The 20742-nt window shown below is 45.2% G+C and overlaps 1 protein-coding gene and 1 pseudogene across 7 annotated transcripts in view; both read right to left on the reverse strand.

Moving 5' to 3' along the window:
• LOC137524864 (UDP-glucuronosyltransferase 1A1-like) overlaps positions 1 to 20742 on the reverse strand; it is a 227004-nt gene that overhangs the window by 46657 nt on the left and 159605 nt on the right. The window contains exon 1 of one of the 7 annotated variants that reach the window (XM_068245286.1): positions 19551 to 20438. The exons of the other annotated variants lie outside the window; for them this stretch is intronic. Coding sequence (XP_068101387.1) covers positions 19551 to 20408 — 858 coding nt within the window. The 5' untranslated portion in view covers positions 20409 to 20438. Of the gene's footprint in view, positions 1 to 19550; positions 20439 to 20742 lie in introns of those variants that run through there. 7 annotated transcript variants of the gene reach the window in all.
• LOC137525298 (UDP-glucuronosyltransferase 1A1 pseudogene) lies at positions 7429 to 8295 on the reverse strand (annotated as a pseudogene).

Genomic DNA, 20742 nt, shown 5'->3' on the forward strand with positions numbered 1-20742 from the left:
ATCATAAATGAAAAGATTGCCAGCATCTCGTTCTACATAGATATGGTAAGATTGCACAAGGATGTGAAAACTACTATACTATACAGCACAAGTGCCCACACTTTTCAGATTGTGAGCTACTTTGAAAATTATGAATTGAAAATGATCTACCAGGTAGAATCTACGTACAGATGCGAAGCCACAGCTGCAGCACATGCCCAACAGCCGTCCATCAGTATTATCAGTATTATCACAAGCTGCCAGTCAATTGGATGAATATCAGAGTCTCCTAAGTAAGCCAAACAGAACAGTGCTTGGCCAATAGAATCACTATATACTTTTTACCAGGGGCGTAACTAGGCCCCACCGGGCCCCCCTGCAGATTTTCTGAGCGGGCCCCCCCCCCCCCCCCCCCCCCCCCGGGGCCCGGCGGGCAGATACATACCTGCTTCCGTGCGTTCCATCGGAGACTTCTCCCTCTAGCGGCTGACGTCACTTCCGGAAGTGACGTCAGCCGCTAGAGGGAGAAGTCTCCGATGGAACGCACGGAAGCAGGTATGTATCTGCCCGCCGCTCGCTGCCCACCACAGCCCCACAGACACTTACGAGCTGGAGGGGAGCGCAGAGGGGAGAGCCCCGAGGTGAGGGAGAGGGGGGAACTACCCCTCTCCCCGCTGACTGTGGGCAAGGCTTTCCCCTCATGCTGCCACCCCTCCACCACCCACAAAACGGCCCCGAGCGGGCCCCAGGGGGGGGGGGGCGGGCCCCCCCGCGGGCGCAGGGGCTGCAGGGCCTATTCCTACGCCCCTGCTTTTTACAATATCATGCTCAGTGTCCGGCAAAATTGTAATCAGCAGTAGTACATAATGCTTCTACATGCATTACTCCCCACCTTGCAACATCATATTCCTTCTTTAGATTGTAAGCTCGCAAGGGCAGGGCTCTCTCCCCCTTTTGTGTCTTGTAAATCATTATACATTTTATTTATCATGTTACTTTTATCACTTTACCTTTATCACTGTCATTACCAATTCTGTATTTTGAATTCTGTAAAATTTGTTGTATTTTGTCACTGATTATGTATCTTGTATATTGGTGTACACCATTGTCTGTATTATTATGTACCCCATGATTGTTTCTTACTTTGTACAGCGCCACGGAATATGTTGGCGCTTTATAAATCAATAATAATAATAATTCCTCTAGACTGGATACCGAGTACACATACGTCACTCAGGCAGGCAGTGTGGGATGTACCCAAAAGTCCTTTGCGATCTACCGGTAGATCCCAATCTATCCAAAGGGAATCCCTGCTATATAGCATTTTACAGAGCTTAAAAATTTCTGTCTATGGAAACAATCTTACATAATAGCTTGGGGAGACAGAGCGCCAGCAGTCTCTATACACAAATAGCGTCCGTGCAGTTTTCATAGCGGGCAGCCCAGGCGCCCACTATTTACCGGTCTCTGCTTTGGCACCTACTTGACGCTAATTTGTATTGGAGTCAATGGTGGCACCCGAGGTGTCCAGGAGCCACATGCGTCCAAATTGTCTGATGTCAACTAAAACAGTGTGTAGTAATGACAACAGTTGTCATATTGTCAGCAGTGTGTAGCCCACTAAAGCAGATGAACAATTATACAGAAAGAGGGAAGGATGATAAAAGTCCAATTTTTATTCAGAAATCATCAATACTGGATACAATACTTGTTTGGCCTGGCTGTGTTTAGTTCTGCTTCTGGTGGATGTGGTATAGTGGTGAGCTGTGTTTTCTTCCATAGATGAACAATTATGAAAATGGTTATCACACTGTTACTTAAAGAGACACTGTAACGAGCAAAACGTCCCCTGGGGGGTACTCACCTCGGGAGGGGGAAGCCTCAGGATCCTAATGAGGCTTCCCCCGTCCTCCTCTGTCCCACGGGGGTCTCGCTGCAGCCCTTCAAAGCCGGCGCGACAAATCCGACAGCCTATTCAATATTTACCTTTCCAGGCTCCAGCGGGGGTGCTGTTTCGGCTCTTCTGGCGGAGATAGGCGGAAAAAGCCGATCTCCGTCCGGTCCGCTCTACTGCGCAGGAGCAGGAGGCTTGCGCCTGCACAGTAGAGCGGACCGACGGAGATCAGCTATTTCCGCCTATCTCCATGGGAAGAGCGGATACTGCGCCTGCGATGGAGCCACGGAGGTAAATATTTACATCGCCGCTGCTCTGGGAGGATTTTCGCCACCACCGTGGGACCGAGGAGGACGGGGAAGCCTCAATAGGATCCGGAGGCTTCTTCCACCCAAGGTGAATACCCCCAGGGACGTTTTTTCATTACAGATTTTCTTTAATGTATGTTTTTTCTTATTTGGATAATAATATTCCAACACATTAAGAACTCATTGCATCACTAAGTCTTATTTTACTGCATTTCTTGGCTGACCTTTCTAGATACTGTTAGTTTAAAACTAAAAAAACATTGCAAATAATATAGAAAATCCATCTAGTTAGGCCCCGTTCACACTTGCGTTTTGGCAAGTAAACGGACCGGATCCTGATCGGATCAGGACCTGATCCTGATCAGAACCGTACTGTTCCGATCTGTATCCGGTCCGTTTGTATCAGGCATGCATCAGGCTGCCATCCGGATCCGTGGGCAAAAAATAGTGAAATCTAAATAAAAAAATGTTGGGGTCAGCAGAAGGTGCACCCAGTGCACCTGTAGAATCAGGTTCCTCCGCTGTAGGCCTCACCTCCACCTCCGACATTCTGCCAAACAGCTCCAGCACGTCTGTCACTGCTGCTCCACTCCAGACATGCTTGGCCCATGTGTCCCCATCCGAAATGGCCGCTTGGATACGCATAGGAAGAGGGGTAGAACGTCAGGTTTTTGTAGGCAGTGTGTTCTGTGCCTTCCGTTTCCCATTGGTTTCTGTGTTCCGGATGGTGCTGTCAGGCTTAGGTCCGGCTCCGGTCCGGGTGCGTGGGCCGGAGATCCGGACCAAAAAATAGCGCATGTTGGAAAAGTGTCCGGAGTCCGGATCCGGTCCGGCTCCGGTCCGGCTCCGTACTGTACGGAACGGACACGTGTGAACTTCCGCATAGACTTTGCATTGCTAGGCGGAACGTACGTTCCGTTTGTACAGTATACGGTCCGGATCAGATCAGGAAAATCCGGACAGGGAACGCTAATGTGAACCGGGCCTTAGGAGAAAAAAACCTTGTAAACTGTAGTGAACTGAATAGGCAAACCCGACACACAGTTCAGCTTTATCAAGTTCATAGGTTTTAGTATTTTGTAGTTAAACATAAAGTGACCTTTGCACATGGAATAAACTCATAGCAGGGTCAGACAAGTTTCTGTCGGCAGCACAACACTAACTTAAATGACTTAGATATGATTATCTAGCATGGTAAAAGTCACCGACATAAAGGGCTTGATTCACAAAAGTGTGCGAAGTGTTAGCACGCCAGTGAAAAGCCACTTAGCACAAAGTTTTGCGCACACCACTTTGCGTGCAAAATCAGCCGCTTCGCGTGCTAAGTAGCATGATAAGCATACTTTGCACTCAAAGGGCTTGATTCACAAAGCAGTGCTAACTGTTAGCACGCCTGTGAAGACCCCCTTAGCACGTCTAAACAAGCTTATCGCGCATAAAACTTTACGCGCGCAAAACTTTATGCGCGTAAAACTTTACGCGCATACTGCACAGAGCGCAAGGCGCTCCACGCGAAGTGCCCATTAAAGCCTATGGGACTTAGCGCGCGTAAAACTTTGCGCGCGCAAAGTTAGCGCGTGATCTGATTGAGAAATCCGGTGCTAATCTATTTAGCACCCTGGTTAGCGCGTCTAAAGACTTTAGACGCGCTAAGTAGTTTAGCACCGCTTTGTGAATCAAGCCCAAAGTGGGTAATTTTGCACGCGAAGCGGTGCGTGCAAAACTTTGCACATGTAAACTTTTACGCACGCTAAAATAGCACGTGAACAGAACTAGCTTTGTCATGCAAACTACTTAGCACCCTAGTTTGCACGTGCAAAGCTTTTAGGCGTGCTAACTGTGTTAGCGCCCTTTAGTGAATCAAGCCCAAAGGTTGCACAAATCCGTCTGGTGGCAGTCAGAATTATTACAAGGCAGAGAAAAAATGTCTTGCCTTATTCTGAGAGCTTTCACAAAGCAGATGAACTGCAAGTTCCAGCAGGGTCAGTGCCCGTTCCAGACTCAATGGGATCCTGGGCAACAATGACATGGGGCCCTCCTAATAGCCCTTCCTCATATCCAACCTTTGGCCCCTTTGTTTCTGCACCCCTGCCCTAGACTCGGCTAGCGGACCACCCAGGTCTCCCACTCCCCTCCAGGTGTATAGTAGTCTCAAGGGCCTCTGCAGAGAATTCAACAGCAGAGTGACTCACCTGTCCGGCCAGAGCACTCCTCCATTAGTCCGCGCACTCTTCATCTTCATCCCCGTTGGTGCCTCTTTTCTGTGACCCAGTGCATGTAACTCACATAACATGCTGCCGAGAGGAGAAGATGTGGCCAGCTGGGATGAAGATGGGGAGCACACAAACTGATGGAGGCGTACACAGGAGAGTCACTTTGCTGCTGAATTCTCTGCAGCGAACCACTATACTTTAAAGGAGTCATCAGGCAAAGTTACTTATGTAAAAGTGTAACTAACCTTTTTTACTGCTCGATCATGTTCTCTGTTCCCTTGTCAAATGTATCCATTTTCCATAATATTCTAACAATTAATAAACACTGCGCCACAGTTCAAAATGGATATCTTATGATTAGTTCACCAGTGCCTGGGATCGCTACAGAAAATCCAGTTCAAGAAAATTATTATGCAAAATTACTGCTGCGCTCTCCAGACCTCTACCGTCTCCTACTGAAGGTGAGATACAAGCACTTGCTTTGTGCTCCAACCTGCAATATAAAAGCTTCACATAGGGTAGTAACGTTTGGCATATATATTAATTCTCTTCACTATCACGCTCAGGACACACCATGTGGAACTTCCCCTTCCGTGTTTAGTGAAATCCCTCAATGCTCAATCAGTGCCAATCCCACATCAATGTATGCCAAACCGCTCACCAGATGTTGCCCACCTCAGATTGCAGGTGGAAACTTCACTTAGGCTCACTGCCAGTCAATGCCTCAACAGTTGTCACAGAATTCTTCTTTTAATCCAGTAAAAGCATCTCCATAAAAACACATAAAATATACATAGCGTAATACTGTCAGCATCAATCTCTGGGCGCTTCAACAATTGCACTTACGCGTCCCGGAGTTGTATCAGCATATAACATAATCCTCATCCAATGCCCATTCAGTGTGTGCGGGGTGGACGTCCGCGGTGATTCCGCTCCTAGTCCTCCCTTCAGCCGCAGGGTGTACGTCGCTCGTCCCTGCTCTCAATCCCGACCGGCCGGTCAGCTCACTTCCTAGTGTACGTGTCAACGTCAGCTGTTAGCTCTGCCCTATGCGCGTTTCGTCCTCACGCCCGGACTCATCAGGGGCCCCTGATGTAAATTATAGCTCCTTTAAGGGGAGACCTGGGGGGGGATGGGCAATTGCCCAGTTTACTCCTATGGAAGCGCCGGCCCTGAGTAGGTTTACAGTCCATGGAGGCATAAGACTTAGTTAATAAGGTCATTTAGAGACTAACAGATTTAAAGATGAACTGCAATGACATATAGGAGTAGGACACCCAATTGTAAGATAATTAATCTGGTTTCAGCATCAGAAACACATCATATATCTACAGTATATTTTGCTGTAGTTTGGTATGTAACGCCCTCCTTCCCAGTGATTCTTAACCTAGGCTATGATGTCATACCATTCTGCCCCAGAGCAGCTTCTGATGAGTCGGTAGACGAAACATGTAAGGCGGGGCATAGAGTGCGGAGGTTAAAGCAGCAAGTTGTTATTGTGGGCGAACGAGCGGCGCTTGGGCTTGTGGAGGAAGTGGAGGTGCACACCATTTCAAATCTTCAGCCGAGGAACTACAGGTGCCATCCGGGGCTCAACTATACGGGGGAGAGCCCGTACCCAAACTCTGTGCTATAATACAAAGAAGAAAATCTGTGAGTGCAATCAGTTTTATATTTTAAATAAACTAGTATGGTTTTACACTATGTGAGGCATTTGTTTTGAGGTTTGTACGCTTGAAGACATATATGCTGTGAAAAGGAGAAAGTGGTGGCAAATCGTTATCGGTTTGGTGGGGGACGGCCTGAAGTGTCCCAAGGCTTTACTAGACCTGAGTGGAGGTCTTTCTGTCCGGTGAGTGTCAGCTCACGGGGTGTTGGTGGAGGTAGTAGGAAGAACTAGGAAGATAGCGTAAATCACCGAGAAGATTAACCATTCAAAAACCATTTTGAAAGTGGATGTGGACTACACAAAGTGTATATGAACTATTGGAGCATACATTGTGTAAAGTTGTGTAGCGCTGCCTTCTGCAAACATTTTATACGACATATATAGAAGGTGCTGCTCCAGCTGAATGAGTGCAATAAGTGCACCCTTTTTGAGGTGTAGCGGGTTTCCTTGATACATATAACATAACATTTACATACCTGGGGCTCCTTCCAGCCCCCTCTGGCCTGATCGCTCCCACCCGGTCCTCCTCTGACTCCCCTTTCATCCACAATTGGCCCCCGGAAAGTCGTCCTGTCCGGGGCCAATTGCACATGCGCAGCCTGGCCCTGCGGGTGCTCCCGCTGCATTCAAACACCTAGAGTGTTTTGCGCCTGAACAAGCATCGGGATCGAGACGGGGGAGCGCGCCTGGCCAGACTGCACCTTTGCCGACTGGCCCCGACTTGAGGATTTTCTGGGGCCCGTTGCGGGCCAACAAGGAGGCGACTGAGGACGACAAGGGAGTGATCAGGCCGGAGGGGGCTGGAGGAAGCCCCAGGTATATACATTTTTTATTGCTCCCCATCTCAGGCACGCTTTAAGAATGTAAATCAGGATGAGGAAAATTTTACAACAGGCAAACACTGACTAATTAACTTATAAAGAAAGGCCCCCGGCTGTCGTGCGAACCAGTGTTTGTAATATTGTAAAAAATAAGCAATTTTATTCATCTACCACTTCCAGACTGCTGTAATTAAAATGTATGCCCTGTTTATGACTGCTTATTCCTGCCAGGGCGTAGATTTAAATTACCACGCTGCATGCTCTTGTCGCTACCGCCAATCGCGCTGTTTTCCTGCTGCTGCAGCCTACTCACCCTCTTTGACAGCAGAGCACTGTGAGCTGCTCAAGAGCTGATTTCATTGGCTCCTGACCCCACGATCTCTGTGAGCCAATCTCATTGGCTCACATTGATTGAGCTCATGTGTATTTCAGGAGTACCATCTTACTCATGTGAAGCTAAATATTTGCAAATACATTCGGTTTTAAGAAGGCAAAATAGTATGACAAATACAGAATACACTATGACCACGATAGCTGAATACACTTACAGATATGCAATTATATTTTCTACCTGCTTCAGAGGGTTCTGATTAACACAGTTGATTCCTCCTATAAATACCATATTTGGCATAAATGGTTTTGGAAATTCAAAAATATGATCAACTCTCAGGAGCCAGACAGAAGCACGAGCAAGGAGGTCCTCAATTCTGACCTCCCTTTGCAAGAAATCTGAGGCTAATTGAGCAAATGGAGCATAGAAAGATTGACATAAAAACAGGTCAAGAGTTCTCATCAGGAAATTCTTGACTCTTTGATTGAAGTTCATGTGGTCAGGGAATGCAGAATGTAATCTCGGAACATAGGAAACTGGGCTGGGAGTCTGAGTTGCTTCTTCATCAATTCCAAACACAACTCCTCTCAAGAACAAAACTGTAGGAATCGATAAGTATTCAGCTATTATCTCTCCACATGGAAAGAGTGGGTCACTCATAATAGCATCAAATCTGCTTGCTTCCAAATATTTTATAAGAGTGTCATTGTAGAGAAGGCTCTTACAGCCAGCCATGCTGTACCTGCCAATGTGCACCATTTTATCATACATTAACTTGGCCTTCAGTAGAGCATTCCCACCTTCCAACACTTCATAGGTTGCTTCTTTCATCATTGTTTCCATAAATTCCCTGCTGTAGGGGGAGGTAAAGGTTTTCACTGTGTATCCGTGTAAGTTCTGTAAGTGAAAACTAATCTCTGGAACGACCACAACAATCTGGTGGCCTCTTTGGAACAGCTTGTCCACCAGGTTTCTCATGCTGAGCCAGTGGCTTCCATCCTGCGGAATAACTAACACATTCCCACCTTCAGTCACTCCCAGCACCATCAAAGTGAGGACAAAGCTAATAGCGGTCTTCATGCTTGCATCTGCAGAGACACTCTTCCAAAACACCTATGCACAGTGCTGTATATCCAGCAGCGTATGTCTGGTAACTTACACTGATTCTTTATCAGCAGTCGCAATGAACTTTGCTTTTCAGTTAAAGTTTTGCAGACAGTACAAGTGTCACAGTATCTAGAAATTGTACATACTGTATTATGAGACGATTACAACAAAAGTATATTTATTTTGCAGTGTACACAGTAAAATCACTGCTTCATCTCCTGGATTTAATACAGTAGATATAAGCTTGTGCATCAACTTGTCAGATGATTAATGTAATATGATTTATTTGTAGACCCTAATCACCTAAAATGACAGAAGAAAGGCTCAATATACTGTATGTACAAATGTTATGAATAGTTAATTTGAACCTTGCAGACGGCTTGCCAGGGAAACTCTGAAAGAGCTATTGGCAGTCTATATTCAGTATTTACACAGAAAGGAGTGGCCAGGATAAGAAAACTAGCTACTGTTGTTAAAGGGAACCTGAAGTGAGAGACATATGGAATCTGACATATTTATTTCCTTTTAAGGAATGCAAATTGTCTGGTTTTCCTGCTGATCTTCTGCCTCCAATAAATTTTAGCCATGGACACTGAACAAGCACAAGATCAGGTGCTCTGACTGAAGCCCACCTAGATCTTATTGTTCTCCCCACTTAGTCCCGCCAGTCACGCTATGTCACTCCCCCGCCGCTCCACCCTCTGCATAAAGAAGAACACAGATGTGTCTGAACAGCCTCAGCCTTACAATGTCGCCTGATGGGAATTGGGATTAAGAGTGTGTGCGGGACTATAGTGTCTTCTGCTCCTCTAAACATAGTATAAGCCCCTTTCTGCTGCTAAATTATGTTCTCCCTCAAAGCTTATCATTAATCTCCAAACCACTGGTGGCACATAATATACTTCATAAATTTACATACTGGAAGAACCTCTCCCCATATACCTGAATGAATCTAATAACGCAGCCAGGAAGAAAAATGTCAACATCCAGTTGATTAAAGTCAATATAACACAGCTTAGTGTGTAATCCATGAAATAGTTTGCTGAGGGATGCGTGTTGTCCTGGCCACCAAATGTCATCACTTTGGTGTAGTGTAACAAAGATAATACAACTCCATAAAGAACAATAAAGACTACTAGTTATCAGTACCAAAGTGGCTTTTGTGTTGTTAACATATCCATACATGGGCTCATAACAACATGATCTGTCAAGGTATCGATCACATTATGGGAGTACAAATTGATCTGGTAGAACTAATCTATATACAGTAGAATCCCTTTATAGTAAACTCCAATGGACCAGGAAAAGTAGTTTACTATATCAAATTAGAATTGGTCCTACATTGTTTATTTATACAGACACATTTGCTGAGGACTGAGATTACTATATGCAGAGGATTACTATATCAGAGTTTACTATAACAAGATTCTACTGTACCACTTTGCCTCACTTGAGCAAAATCAGATTTCAGTAGAAATCTGATTTAAATTCAAACTTTCTGTTTTCACTGCATACAGTACAATGCGAAGCACTGTTGATCCTCCATGCTCCCCTTCCTGCCCACATGACAAAAAATTACTTATGTTCTCAATTATGCTTTCAATTGATAAACTGTCCAAAATTGATTAGAAGTTTATTGATCAGATATGTTGGAGCCAACAGATCACCAGCAAACTGGAAAATCAACCTATTTCTGGCCATCTTTAGAGGCTTCTTCATTGCAACAGTAAAGTGACACCCTTTCCTGCCCTCAAACCCCGGGTGTCAGTGCACCCAAACATTTAACCACTTTCCCTCCCCCGGGAGGAATAACTACGTTCCTGCATAGGTCCTTGCAGGGACGAAGCTACTACGTCCCTCCCTGCTGGCACTACCGCTCACCTCCCGCACACTCCAGTGCTTGTTACCGCCACCGATCGTTACCCGGGAGATCAATGAATGGGAACACAGTTCCCGTGTAAATGAACACTGCCATCCATGAGACAGTGCCGTCATTAACAAAAGCTGATACTTACACGTCCACACATTGCTTCCTGTTTGTTTAGTAATACTACGCATAGGGAAGTTATACGCAAGGACATCTTGTGGTCAAATAGTAAAACTACATCTAAAAAAACTTTTTTTTTTGTACTAACATACTTTTTTTTTTACATTTAAAATTAACCCCTTACCTCCCGCACTCCCCAATAGTTCCTCCCAAAAATATTTTTTTAAAAATTAAAAAAAATTATACAATTAAAAAAAGTACACTTTTTTTTTACATTTAAAACTAACCTCTTACCTCCCACACTCCCCAATAGTTCCCCCTAAAAAATTGTAAAAAAAAATAAAATTACACAATTAAAAAAAATACATAAATAGTTACCTTAACCACTTCACCCCAAGGCGGTTTTTACCCTAACAGACTAGAGCGATTTTCACCTTGCAGTGCTTATCCCTTTCATTTGCCAATAGCTTAATCACTACTAATCTTTTTTTTGGGGGGGGGGGGGGCTTTTTGCTTTTTGGGGTTGATGAAAAAATACACTATTTCTCCAATTTCATCCCCTATGGTTTTAATATAAACACTGCACGTGAGCAAGCGCCAGTTCCGGCGTGAAACGGCTGTAGTGCCGTCCTGTTCACCCCCTGGTCACCCTTCCCAGCTCACCAAGACACCCTCCACCACCCAGGTTTGATGCATCTTTACTACTTGTCAAACTGTTGTATTCGTGGCTGTATGCTGTCTACTGAATAAAAGTTCTTAAAGAGACAGGTGCACAGTTATCTCCTTGTGTGCTGTATGTCCTTTAGTTGTGCTCTGCACTACTGTACTTGCTGCACGTCTCATGTTATGACCTTTACAGCCTATGGAGGAGTGTGTGGATTAAGTGAAGCATTGTCATTACGCATACAAGCTCCTGCAGAGAGGCCAACCCTTAAGATAAACAGCCGGGTGCCGGGTGCAATTTCCTACTTCAGTGTACCAATTTCTTTGTGTGTATCCTAACCCTGAGCACCGGCTGCATCCATGAGTGTGGAGAGATGGACACTAGATGAGAATCCAGCCGAGCTGGAAAGTGACACGGACTCTTCTTTGGATTTCCCACTGATCAGTCATGGTGTCTCGGAAGGCCGTGAAGGAGCGAGTTCCATTTTCAGCAGTAACGCAAGTCCTGCGCCTGCTAATAGGGAAGTGGTGACCAGGGTGCTGGAGTTGAGATTGTGGGGACTCTGCAATAGGACACTGCACGTGAGCAAGCGCCAGTTCCGGCGTGAAGCGGCTGTAGTGCCGTCCTGTTCACCCCCTGGTCACCCTTCCCAGCTCACCAAGACACCCTCCACCACCCAGGTTTGATGCATCTTTACTACTTGTCAAACTGTTGTATTCGTGGCTGTATGCTGTCTACTGAATAAAAGGTCTTAAAGAGACAGGTGCACAGTTATCTCCTTGTGTGCTGTTAAAATAAACACTGCTACTGTACATAAAACCCACACATTTTATCTGCCTATTTGTCCTGGTTATCACAAGATTTTAATTATGTCCCCGGTACAAAGTATGGTGACAATATATCATTTGGAAATAAAGGTGTCATTTTTTGGGGGTGGTTTTTTTTTCACTATTTTCACGTGCACGTGCACGTGAAAGTAGTGAAAAAAAAACACCCCAAAAAAAGGGATGCACGTGCACCCGCGGGAGCGCACACGTGCATGCGCATGGCGGCAGCAGCATTGTCTGACTTATAAAAACATCCTGGAGCCATTAAGAGGCTCTAGCAGTTTTTATAAGTCAGCATGTCATTAAGTGGTTAAGGACTGAACTTTTTAATATGTATGTCAACAGGGTATATTACCGTTACTTTATAAATTATGGGCTTGTAATTAGTGATGGACCTGTAATTAGTGATGGACGCAAAACTGAAAAAATACACCTTTATTTCCAAATAAAATATTGGCCCCATACATTGTACTAGGGAATAACCATGACAAATGGGCAAATAAAATGTGTGGGTTTTAATTACGGTAGCACTTATTATTTTCTTTTAAAATTATAATGGCTGAAAACTGAGAAATAATGAATTTTTTTCATTTTTTTTTCTTATTTTTCCTGTTAAAACACATTTAGAATAAAATAATTCTTAGCAAAAAGTACCCCCCCAAAAAAGCCTAATTGGTGGCAAAAAAAAAAGAAGATTTTTTCATTATGATAAGTAGTAATAAAATTATAGGCAAATGAATGGAAGGTGAAAATTGCTCTGTTTTTTTAGGCTACATTTCCACTGTGCTTTATCATGCGTCTTACGAGATGCGATGCCAGCACAGCTGTCCAGCATCTCACAGCCAAGTTCCTCTAGCCACGCTCTGCATGGCTATGGGATTTAGAAGGGTGACGCGAGAATCTGCTGCAGGCCGTCAGATTGTTACCCGCTCACGAATTTGGATGCTTCCTATTGACTTCAATAGGCTGCCAAATCCCAATCCAAATTTGCAGCAGTGGAAACCTAGCCTTAAAGAGAACCAGAGACGAAGCACCCTCATGTATTTCATTACATTTATCAGTGGGAACATGACAGTAAACACCTACCCTGCTTTTAGTTTCATTCTTATCTGCTTAATTAGTCTATTATCAGCTGTGATAAAAATCCCCGACTGGCTCAGTCTAGGTTTGACCTGGAAGCATTATAGCTGAGTCAGTCTTCTGTGGAGTCTTTTCAAGCCCAAGCCTGCCACCTCCTGGCTCAGATTTCCTGCTTTGCATACTGAGAGCTGTGATGACATGGGAGGGGCTGCTGCTGCTGAGAGAGAATCTCTGAAACAGACAAGTGTGGCTGTGTGTTCTGTGTGCACTCTGTCCAGAGCCGGATTAAGGCTAAATGGGGCCCTAAGCAAAGTAACTGATTTGGGCCCCCCATCATGTCGTAATAGAATCAGAAGATGCAGCTGCACAGCAACATGCCGCACACACTGGGGCAGTCGAGCTACTGGTTGCTATGGGCAACAGCCCGCTTTCCTCTGTGGGTGCACAATGCAGGGAATAGCAGCGGCAAAATGCAGAGTGAGAGATGAATGGCTGGGACATTTGCACTCAGGGGCTGGGGCACTCCTGTGAAGAGGGTGCCAGATATCACAGCAGCAGCACTTTCCCCCTGCATCTCCAGCCTGGCAATAGCAGAAAGCTCTGGACACCGCGAAACCGGAAGCCGTTCCCCAGACAGAATTACATAACCACCTCCACCATCGAACAACCGATTTCATCCCAAACTAGACAGCCACCATGCAGCCTCCATCCCAGTGAATACGATAGTCCAGCAGAGAAGGCAGCCGCAGCGGGGGAGAATGACAGCACCAGATGACTCACATTCACCTATTGCGATCCAAGCAATAGAGGTCCCGTCATCCGGAGCCCATCTGTCTCCTCTAGAGTGCTGACACTCTGTTACTACTACTATTACTACTTCCTACTTTCTGTCTGATCTGAGAATCAGGAAGTTCAGAGCGAGCGGCTGCACTGTAGAAGAGACAGATGGGTTTCAGATGACGGGATCTCTATCGCTTGGATCATGGATAGGTGAGGGAGCGTTTGCCATCTGCTGCTATCATTCTTGCTGCAGCGGTGGTTCTCTGTGGGAAGGGAGGGAGGAGTGGGCAGCGGCAGAACACACAGTAGCAGGAGGGGGACGTAGGAGGAGAGCCTGGCTCTGAAGACAATCAGCAGCGCACGGCATCATTTGACAAGACAAGACAAATAACATTTATATTGCGCTTTTCTCCTGGCGGACTCGAAGCGCCAGGGCTGCAGCCACTTGGACGCACCCTATAGGCAGTAGCAGTGTTAGAGAGACTTGCCTAAGGTCTCCTACTGAATAGGTGCTGGCTTACTGAACAGGCAGAGCCGAGATTTGAACCCTGGTCTCCTGTGTCAGAGGCAGAGCCCTTAAAGTGACTCCGAGCAGTGCCTGTGGGTATGCCTTTAAGCATACCCACAACTAATTAATTACATCCTCACACCTAGCAGCATGATGTTTGTAATTATATCCCCCTGGGTTCCTTATATTTCATTGCATTGTGCTGAATCGAGCTGCTGACTTTGGGGAAAAGTCGTCCCGTGTAATACAATGTAACTATGAAAAGATGCATATAATTTTGAAGCTCTCTTTCTCCTCTTTCCAATGATAATGATAGATAAACTGCCATCCTACGCCTTTTAGTTTTCGCTATTTTCGCGATCGAAGTTGCCGTGGCCGCGATTTCGATTGCAAAAATAGCGAAACCTAAAAGGCATAGGGTGGCGGTTTATATATCATTGGAAAGAGGAGAAAGAGCTTTAAAATGATATGCATCTTTCCATAGTTACTGCACTGCTCAGAGTCCCTTTAACCATTATACCATCCAGCCACCGCTGACAGGATGGCGAGGGCTGGTTTATGTGCTGATGGGGCCCCTTTGACTCTGAATGGGCTACCAAGCGACTGCTTTTGTTGCCTGGTCGGTAATCCAGCCCTGACTCTGTCTGCATAGATACTGATGATGACTGCAGTTTCATTCCTATGAGAGACACTTCCTACAGGCAGCTGCACATCATACCAAAATGAAAGCACACAGATGAAAGGCTGCAGCAGCCTTTCTCATATAGCCTAGATAGCAGCCTAGTCTCATATAGCCTAGACAGCACATCCAGAAGAACTCATAACCCGGAAGCAGAAGGGATTTGAGCCGGCGGCCATATTTAATTTTTCCTGGAGCAATAATGGATAAAAAACACTAAAAAAGGCACATTAGAGCGGCGAAATTATCAGGTACAGCATTTATTCTTTACAAGCTATCGACTGATATGTTTATTTTGTGTGAAACGTTCATCTCTGGTTCCCTTTAAGGGGAAAAACCCTTGGAGGTGAAGTGGTTAAATCATTGTTGTAGCAAAACTTGCCTGAAAATGGTGACAGCATTGTTTTTTTCCATCCTCTATAATAAAACACAAGTGTCCCTGCGTACACCTGTCTCTGTGACAGTGAGCCGGGCAGGCGTGTGCGCGGGCGGGTGGGTGCGCGCACGTGTGTGAGCGGCAGGGGTGCGCGCGCGGGCGCATGTGCACTGTCAAAAAAACAGACCTAGAGCCTGTTTTTAAACGGGCTTGGGTCTATTAGTTATGTAATAAAGAGTAATTTGTGGTGAAAAGTCAAAAACTTGCATAGCCTTAAAGAGTTTAGTGAGTTTATAAACTTTGCTCTTTCTAAACGTTAATGAACTTTACTTAACAGATAACCTCAACGAGGTCAGATGAGGTTCCTACCAGATTGCAGTTGGCAGTAGAACGCTCACTTTCATAACCTAGAAATGATTAGCCATCAATGCCACTATGGTAAAGGGGAACAAATAGAGTAATATGGCAGCCAATAGTATTACAGTGTGGAAAAAGCATTCTACCTCATTAACACAGGAGCTTACTATTCATACACTACTTATGCAGTCGATCAATCCAGGCATGTAGAGGTGCAATCTATGCAAACTTTGCCCACATATGTATGTGGCCAAACTGAATTCACTTACCGTATATTTAAATAATTCACTACCAAAGACACAAATACTTATACGATTATTTAAATCACTAAGGCCTTAATTCACTAACCGGCGCTAAGCCGGTTAGTTTGCCTTATCTGAGTTAGTGTGCCTTATCTGAGGTTAGTGTGCCTTATCTGAGGTTAGTGTGCTTTATCTGAGGTTAGTGTGCCTTATCTGAGTTAGTGTGCCTTATCTGAGGTTAGTGTGCCTTATCTGAGGTTAGTGTGCCTTATCTGAGGTTAGTGTGCCTTGTCTGAGTTAGTGTGCCTTATCTGAGTTAGTGTGCCTTATCTGAGGTTAGTGTGCCTTATCTGAACTTAGTGCCCCTTAAGTAGCTTTGTGCACACTAAAAGATGCACAAAGCTACATCGCGCACTGCACCACGCCGTTCTTTACGCGCGTTGTGGCGATAACGTTGCACCCGCTATACTGTATATGATGCGACCATAAGGTCGCATAGGATGTGATGATAACGGTGCACTCATGCAGTATAGTGGGATGTTATCGTCAGAGATAAGATCGGCGCATTACGATGTGCGCTGTGCAGTGCGCGATGAAGCTTTGTGCATCTTTTAGTGTGCACAAAGCTACTTAAGGGGCACTAAGTTCAGATAAGGCACACTAACCTCAGATAAGGCACACTCACTCAGATAAGGCACACTAACCTCAGATAAGGCACACTCACTCAGATAAGGCACACTAACCTCAGATAAGATGGCGCCGTACTAGGTAGCCACGGCCACAGGGCTCCGGCTCTATTACTCTTTTTTTCCACTTTTCTCCCTTGGAACCGAGCCGAAAGCCACCCCAAGTGCTCTCCTATGGCTCACCTCGCCATCGGTTGTATGGGCGTTTCTCTGGCTCCCGGCGCACACCAGCACTGCTATGAAGACCGGCTCCCCACGTGGGTAGTGCGCACGTGACGCCGGTGCTCGGCCACTGCAACAACCACAGCGGCTCCCGATGTGATCTAGCCGCTGCTCCAGCTCCCCTGCCGAATCCGTCCGGAGTCTAGCACTCGCTCCAGCGGGTTGCCCAGATCCTGCAGACGCACGCTGGGCCACACACAGAGTCACTCAACGGCACCGGGACAGTTCAAGGATCCGAACGCCTGACTGCTTCGCTCCTACTCCTAACATTCAGCCTCCTTCGGCAGAACCAAACACCTCTCTGCATCCACGCGGTCGCACCATGTGGCTATCAGGACGCCATCATCCACGTGAGGCTTTGCGATGTCGGAGGCTCGGCCGCCCACGTGCTGAAATAGTAGGCTGTGCATGCCCGCTGGATACATCCATCTCTTTGCTGCTGCCTGGACGTCGGGGTCTCAGCTGCCAAGTGCACACCTAGTGCAGGCTTCTAGCTCTTCCACTCCATCTGACTGCCATTTCCTAGGCTGCTCTGCATGCTACCAGGACAGCAGCCTCCAGTACATTTTAAGCCAGCAGCAGCCTGTGGGGGTCTGTCGCCTGGCCAGGGGGGACGCAAATCCAGGACACTAACCAGCCAGCAAGTACCAATGGGGATTCAACTTTTCTCTCTTCCTCTTTACTTCTCTTTTACTCTGTCGTGCACCGAGGTCTGACTGTGGGGCGTCTGATTCATTTATCGCTGCAGAGCGTTTGAGTGCCATAGACAGCAGCAGATTGCCCCCAGGTCCTTCTCCTTGGCTAATCTTATATGTATCTTTTGTATCTACTGTATGCCTACTACTGTATGCTTGCCTATTCTTTTTACTGTAAGCTTATGCACCATACTGTGTAACTGTACCACTGTGTGTGCCTTGCACCATACGTTTGTTACCGTACTGCTGTGTGTTACTGTATCATGACCGACCCTGTAGTGCCAAAACCAATTCCGGGTACAACCCTGTTGTACTTGGCGAAATAAAATCTGATTCTGATTCTGATTCTGATAAGGCACACTCACTCAGATAAGGCACACTAACCTCAGATAAGGCACACTAACCGGCTTGGTGCTGGTTAGTGAATCAAGGCCTAAATGTTTACATTTGCTTTTACTGTAAGTATTATTCAATGAAGTAAAGTCAGTGTATGGTGGATGGTTAAAGGTAGCAGAAGAGTGCTGTATGAAGGTCCTGATGTGAAAAAAAGTTTGTTTTAGAAAGTGCAGATGTACAATGGGTCTGGAAAAACAAAGACCAATTTCTAAAACAAGATTCAATGTACAAATCAAATGTATCAAATCATCTTCATCCTAACTATACAAAACTATTTTGGAAACCAGAAAGCAAAAACATGGCTAAAAATACGGTGAAATCGAAACTTCAACGTTACTTTGAGCCGGAACAATGCATTTTTTTTTCAACAAAAGGTGGAATAATGCATTTTAACAACACCAGTACTGCTTGGTCTGGTCCCTTCAATGTACAACATGTGGAATGGAGCAGAGCTGTGAATGGGGACAGAGATAATAATGTAGGACAACATTGTGTGTGTGTGTGCGTGTGTGCGCATGCACACATGGGAGCGTACGTGCGCACGCACACACAGGTGTGTGTGTGTGGGTGTGAAGAGGGGTTGGACATAAGTTGTGGGAGTTCTGAAAATTGTTACCTATCCCTCAGGCATGATTCCTGCCATCCTCCGCTGTCACCCCTGTTACCGGGAGTGCTGTACCATATACCTCCACATCAAACATGTGTGACATCACACACATGCCACTGGTACCACATGGTTCATGCACTTAGTGACAGCAGATGACACCGGGAGTCTCCCCAGTGGGACAGGTGAGAATTTACAGAGCATGGGCACCAAGGGGGGGGGGGGGGGGTGGCATTTTACAATTGGGGGTATAGCGGCTGGGGGTCCATCACATACATCAGTCATCGCGATATGAAATGCCATTATCGCTGCGCACCCAATCGAGAAGTTTTGACCAAGATTTTCCAGCATGTCCAATCGAAGGCATTTGCCCAATTTCACCCCAAAATTGATTGACTCATTGATGGGCAGACATGTTGCAAAACTGATTTTCATCCAATTTGATAAAATGATCAATGGTCAGTAATATTACAAAATAGCTAGATGTATGGCCACCTTAAAGGGAACCTGTACTGAGTAAAATTATTTAAAATAAACACATGAGGTAACTTCAAATAAACATTACATAGTTACCTTGCCCAACATTGTCAGAACTGAAATATATCAGTTGCTGTCAGTTATTTATCAGGTTCTGTCAGTTATAGCTGAGAGGACAACTGCTGTGCCAAGTAATGTCTGTTTCCCTATGGCTCAAGTGGGCGATGTTACAGTTTAACAGTGTGCTGACCAGAAGGCTGTTATGGGGTAATGGCCATTTTCAAAATGGAGGACAGAGTATTCCCTTGATCACAGTGGACAAACAGGAAGCTGGAAAGGAGAAAGAGATTGAGGAGTAGTCTACACGGGAGGTAAGTATGACCTGTGTATGGTTATTTTGACTTTTAATTTTCAGTTCAGGTTTTCTTTAAGTGTGTTTAGTTTCCAGCACGCTAATGTTATTAGCAGAGTTTACTCAGCCAGATTAAACATTTGTAATGTATATGATTTTTTTAGGAGAACAGCAGCTTCATTCATTTACACAGGTAAGTTCTGAATACACTTAGCACTATATGTGCCCATGTTAATGCTATCATATACAATGTCAGTTCAGGTATGCTTTAATAGGCACACTAACATTTTTTTTACCTGGTGCAGAGGCTTCCTGTTTACACAGTTAATTCCTCCTATAAAAACCATGTTTGGCATAGATGGTTTTGGAAATTCAAAAACATAGTCCTGTCTCAAAAGCCAGATTGAAGCTTTGCTGTAAAGGTCTAAAACTCTGACCTCCTTCTGCAGAAATTCTGATGCTATTTGGGTATATGGAGCATAGAAAACATGGCATAAGATCAGTTCAAAGGACTTCATTAGAACATTCTTCACTCGTTGATTGAAAGTCATTCTGTCAGTAAATGCAGTAAGAAATCTTGGCACGTAGGAAAGTGGACTGGGTGTCTGGGTTGCCTCCAAATCAATTCCAAACAGGCCCCCTCTCATGAAGAAGACAGTCGGGATAGAGAAGAATTGAGCTATTATCTCTCCACATGGAAAGACAGGATCACTCAGCATAACATCGAACCTGATTGTTTCCAAATACTTTATAAGAGTATCATTGTGAAGAAGATTCTCACAACCAGTTACGACGTAACTGCTCATATTGAACATCCGGTCAAACGTATGCTTTGCTTTCTGCAGGATACTATTGGGTTCAAACACATCAGACACCATGTCCTTTACTATGGAGTCCAAAAATTCTCTGCTGTAGGGAGCAGCAAAAGTCCTCACAGTGAATTGATCTAAGTCCTTAAAATAAAAATTGATATCAGGAACAACTACAACAATCTGGTGGCCTCTTTGGTCTAACTTTTCCACCAAGCTTCTCATGCTTAGCCAGTGGCTTCCATCCTGCGGTATAACCAGCACCTTTCCACATTCAGCGAACCTCAGTGCCGCCGAAAAGAGTATAAATTGAATAGCATTCCTGCAGAATACCTTGGTATTCATGTTTGTCCACAGCAAAACCAAGAAACTTTACCAAAAACGCTGTTATACAGAGCTATGAATGTATATGAGTGTCCTGTGCACAAATTCTTTATCAGCTAGGACACAATGACCTTTGCTTTTTAGTTCAAATTTTCAGATAAACAAGATTTCCCAATATCTGGCAACCCTACAAATACAAACTTTGTAAATGAATTACTAAAGCAATGTAAAGCTCTTATGCTAGGAATACACCCTGCGTTTTTTAGGCAGATAAATGGTTAGATAGATAATTTCCGACATGTCCAATCTTACTTTTGTTCGTTTTACTGCTTGATTTCTGAAAGAAGTGAATGGA

The sequence above is a fragment of the Hyperolius riggenbachi genome, chromosome 7 (genome assembly GCF_040937935.1).
Source record: "Hyperolius riggenbachi isolate aHypRig1 chromosome 7, aHypRig1.pri, whole genome shotgun sequence".
Lineage (NCBI taxonomy): Eukaryota > Metazoa > Chordata > Amphibia > Anura > Hyperoliidae > Hyperolius > Hyperolius riggenbachi.